This window comes from Pangasianodon hypophthalmus, chromosome 23 (genome assembly GCF_027358585.1).
Source record: "Pangasianodon hypophthalmus isolate fPanHyp1 chromosome 23, fPanHyp1.pri, whole genome shotgun sequence".
Lineage (NCBI taxonomy): Eukaryota > Metazoa > Chordata > Actinopteri > Siluriformes > Pangasiidae > Pangasianodon > Pangasianodon hypophthalmus.
Genome location: NC_069732.1, coordinates 930001 through 934218, shown reverse-complemented (window position 1 = coordinate 934218; position 4218 = coordinate 930001). Strand labels below are relative to the sequence as shown.

The 4218-nt window shown below is 40.3% G+C and overlaps 1 protein-coding gene across 1 annotated transcript in view; it reads right to left on the bottom strand.

Annotated features, from left to right (window-relative positions):
* Positions 1 to 1073: 1073 nt before the first annotated feature.
* The window catches only part of utp18 (UTP18 small subunit processome component), an 11443-nt gene continuing 8298 nt past the window's right edge, over positions 1074 to 4218 (bottom strand). The window contains exons 12-13 of the mRNA XM_034298638.2: positions 3480 to 3622; positions 1074 to 1258 (exon numbers count right to left, since the gene is read on the bottom strand). Of these exons, the coding sequence (XP_034154529.2) occupies positions 1234 to 1258; positions 3480 to 3622 (168 nt within the window). The 3' untranslated portion in view covers positions 1074 to 1233. The remainder of the gene's footprint in view (positions 1259 to 3479; positions 3623 to 4218) is intronic.

The following is a 4218-nucleotide window of genomic DNA, read 5'->3' as shown; positions in this document are numbered from 1 at the left end:
TTCTGACAAGACAGAAGTACTTGTACTAGGACCACATGCAGCTAGAAGTAAGCTTTCTGATCACATAATAACTCTGGATTGATTGATTATATTGATTATAAAATACTACTGTTGACCTATAAAGCACTAAATGGTCTCATGCCTCAGTACCTGAGTGAACTTTTGGTCTTTTATGATCCGCGACACCTACTCAGATCAAAAGGTGCAGGCTATTTGTTGGTAACTAGAATAGTGAAGGCTACAGCTGGGGGTAGAGCTTTCTCTTACAAAGCCCCAGTTATGGAACAGCCTTCCTCTTAGTGTTCGGGGCTCAGACACAGTCTCAGTGTTTAAGTCTCGGCTGAAAACATATTTGTTTAGTCAAGCCTTTAGTGAATAGTTTTCTTAGGTACAGGAGCAGGTCTGGAGGGTTCACAGGCATAGAGTGTTGTGGTGAACTGGGATGTTTGGAGGCTGCTGTTATTATTATTCTTACTACTCTACTGTTCTTTATTATGCATTTCCTCACTATTCCATTATTCTGTTGATCTAAATAACGAAGTAAAGTAACGCTCTTAATAAGTAAATAGCCTAACTTGTTACTTTTAAGTGTGTCATGCTAATGATAATGCTAGACCTTTTGTAATGATAGTTGAAGTTATTAACTCTAGCTGAACTTTACTCTACAGGCCACTGTAAGTCCTGGGGGCAGAGCTTCATGAACATGGGCAGGAATGGGAGGGGTGGGGTCTCAAGAAAAAAAAAAAAAAAAATCATTCAAATGCTGAATGATCTTAACCATCAGAGACATATTCTTAAAGAAAAAAAAAAATTAAACTTACCTCATGGAACTTTAAATCTATAATCTGCTCCATCAACACACTAATCAGATATTACACGTTATTACTGAACATTAGATATAACTGGATCTGTATCAGTGCAAATGATTCTATGATAATGATAGCATGATATAAGATATTCAAGACACAACAAGATTTCCTTCACACTAGGAATTAAATATTATAAATAAATTTAAAGAAAATAATCGTTACTCATGTAAAAGTTCATTTCAGGAAATAAACACAAAAATCCTGTCGGGGTCAAAAAGAAAAAAGTTTAATTAAAAGTTGTAATATGTCGATGTGCTTCATTTTATCGCTCTTATCCGCGTGTGCGTGTGTGTGTGTGTGTGTGTGTGCGCATGTGTGTGTGTGTGTGTGTGTGTGTGTACATCCTGGTGTGCAGTACACGTCCTCAGAAGTCTTTATAATGCAGCAGCCTGAACACACAGAAAAATAAAGAGCTGTTACAGTCATTAACACACACACACACACACACACACACATTAACTCGTACTCCCTATATACTGCACACTCTTTAGCAAGTGAGAATAGGTGAGCTAAGTGCTTAGCATACACAACAACAACAACAACAACAACAACACCGTTTCCCCGTTACTCTACATGGCTGTGTCTCAAATCGTGATGTGTGGAGACAGGAATATACTTCATTTATTCTACACAGTGGGCTTCCATTTTGATGACTGGAGGTAAGAACACACACTGAACTACACACACACACACACACACACACACACACATACCTACAGACACGCACACAGACACATATACAGACACACACACACATACATACAGACACACACAGACAGACACATACATACAGACACACACACAGACACATACATACAGACACACACACACAGACACACACACACAGACACACACACACAGACACACACACAGACACACACACAGACACACACACACACACACACATACAGACACAGACACACACACAGACACACACACACACACACACATACACACACACACACATACATACCTACAGACACACACACACACATACATATAGACACACACACACACACACACACACACACACACACACACACACACAGACAGACACACACACACAGACAGACATACAGATACAGACACACAGATACATTGTACAGATACTACACAGATACAGACACACACATACATACAGAGACAGACACACATACACATACACACACACACACACACACACACAGACACACACACAGACACACACACAGACAGACACACAGACAGACACAGACAGACACACACATACATACATACACATACATACATACATACAGACACACACACACACAGATACAGACACACAGATACTTTGTACAGATACTACACAGATACAGACACACACATACACACACAGAGACAGACACACACACACATACACACACAGAGACAGACACACACATACATACAGACAGAGACAGACACACACACACATACACACACAGAGACAGACACACACATACATACAGACAGAGACAGACACACACACACAGACACACACACACACAGACACACACAGACACACACACACACACAGTTTCTGGCTACAGAAAGGTTTATAAATAGCTCATCTCTATCTGTTCTTTTTACACACACACACACACACACACACACACACACATAGAAATTAGAGGTGAGTGATGAGTGTAAAGAGAGGAGAGAGAGAGAGAGAGAGAGAGAGAGAGAGAGAGAGGTGCCATAACCGTTTATGAAATTAAACTTATAAAAGGAATATAATAGTATTCTTAATTTTGATTATAATAATTATTCTTGTCTGTATCGGAGTGTCTGTGTATCTGAGTGTCTGTGTATCTGAGTGTCTGTGTATCGGAGTGTCTGTGTATCGGAGTGTCTGTGTATCGGAGTGTCTGTGTATCGGAGTGTCTGTGTATCGGAGTGTCTGTGTATCGGAGTGTCTGTGTATCTGAGTGTCTGTGTATCGGAGTGTCTGTGTATCTGAGTGTCAGGATCAGTGGATCAGTGATGAATTGTAGGTGTGTAAAGGTGTGTTAGGATGGGGAAGAAGTGGTCTGAATATCGTTTCTTTACCTCTTCGCTGTGGGAGAGATTTTTCTAACTGTTCCAGGTAGATTATGAAACGAATTTACAGACGTGATTGATTTCTGTTTTTCACTCGGATTAATAAAAGGATGTAAGTGTGAAGTGCGTTTCAAACGAAAACCCCCGAGTCCTCATTCCACGGCGTAACACGGAAGGCTGCTATATTTAAGCTGAAAAAAAAAAAACTATAGGGATCAGCGTGGATTTCATACACACAGGAGCGATGAAGGTTGGACGGAACGAACGGATGACTGTGAGAACACGGATAAATGCGCTGAATGAAATGCGATGAGCCGAGGAGTTTTCTGAAGCTGAGTAAATGTCGGAATTAGCGTCAGAGTCTCGAAGTATATAAAATAAATAAAGATAAAGAGTGTCCTGTGGAAGTGAAGCGTATGTTCAGTTATCATGGATAACGAGTTACTACTCTCACTGATACAGACACACAGCATACAAATTTCACTAATAACAACACACTGACATAACCCTAACTCCTTTACTTTACTGAGCACTGTGTGCGTGTGTGTGTGTGTGTGTGTGTGTGTGTACCTGAAGAGAAGAGCTTGTCCTTTATCGTTAGCGATGGAGTAGAAGCCGCTGTGAGGTGAGAAGTCGATGCAGTGAGGTCTGTAGATGGTTTTTTTGCGGAACAGAGGGAAGTTGGAGAAAACGCTGAAGCTGGGAATGTGGACCTGCGCGCGCACACACACACACACACACACACACACACACACACACACACACACACACACACGGAGTCACATTGCTTCCTGTTGACTTCATACTACGGTGGTTTAGGCACCATATCTAGTGCACTACATGTCCAGTAGAACACAGCTGCTCCAATAATCAACACTCTCTTACACACACTCTCACTTTCACACACACTCAGGAATCAGATACACACAACTGAAATTATTATTATTATTATTAATTCAGATCCCTTTCTCTATTACACAAGTCTCACTTATCCAAACCATTTCATAAATGTCTTCCAGGTTTGCATTTTCCCCTTAAAAAACGTAAATATTCTGAAACTGAGCAGTGAGTAGTATTTACTCTGGCAGCGCAGACTGGAGTAAATGTTGTTATACTGTTGAAAGCATTAGGAGGAAACACTGAAATTACAACATCAAGATGCAGAAAGAATCAAATCAAACTGAATCAAATTGAATCAAATGCCACCTCATGAATCCTGCTCTGATGTGTGTGTGTGTGTGTGTGTGTGTGTGTGTTTATTCATAAAATAGACTAAGATATAAATGATAATAATAAAAATAACACACAG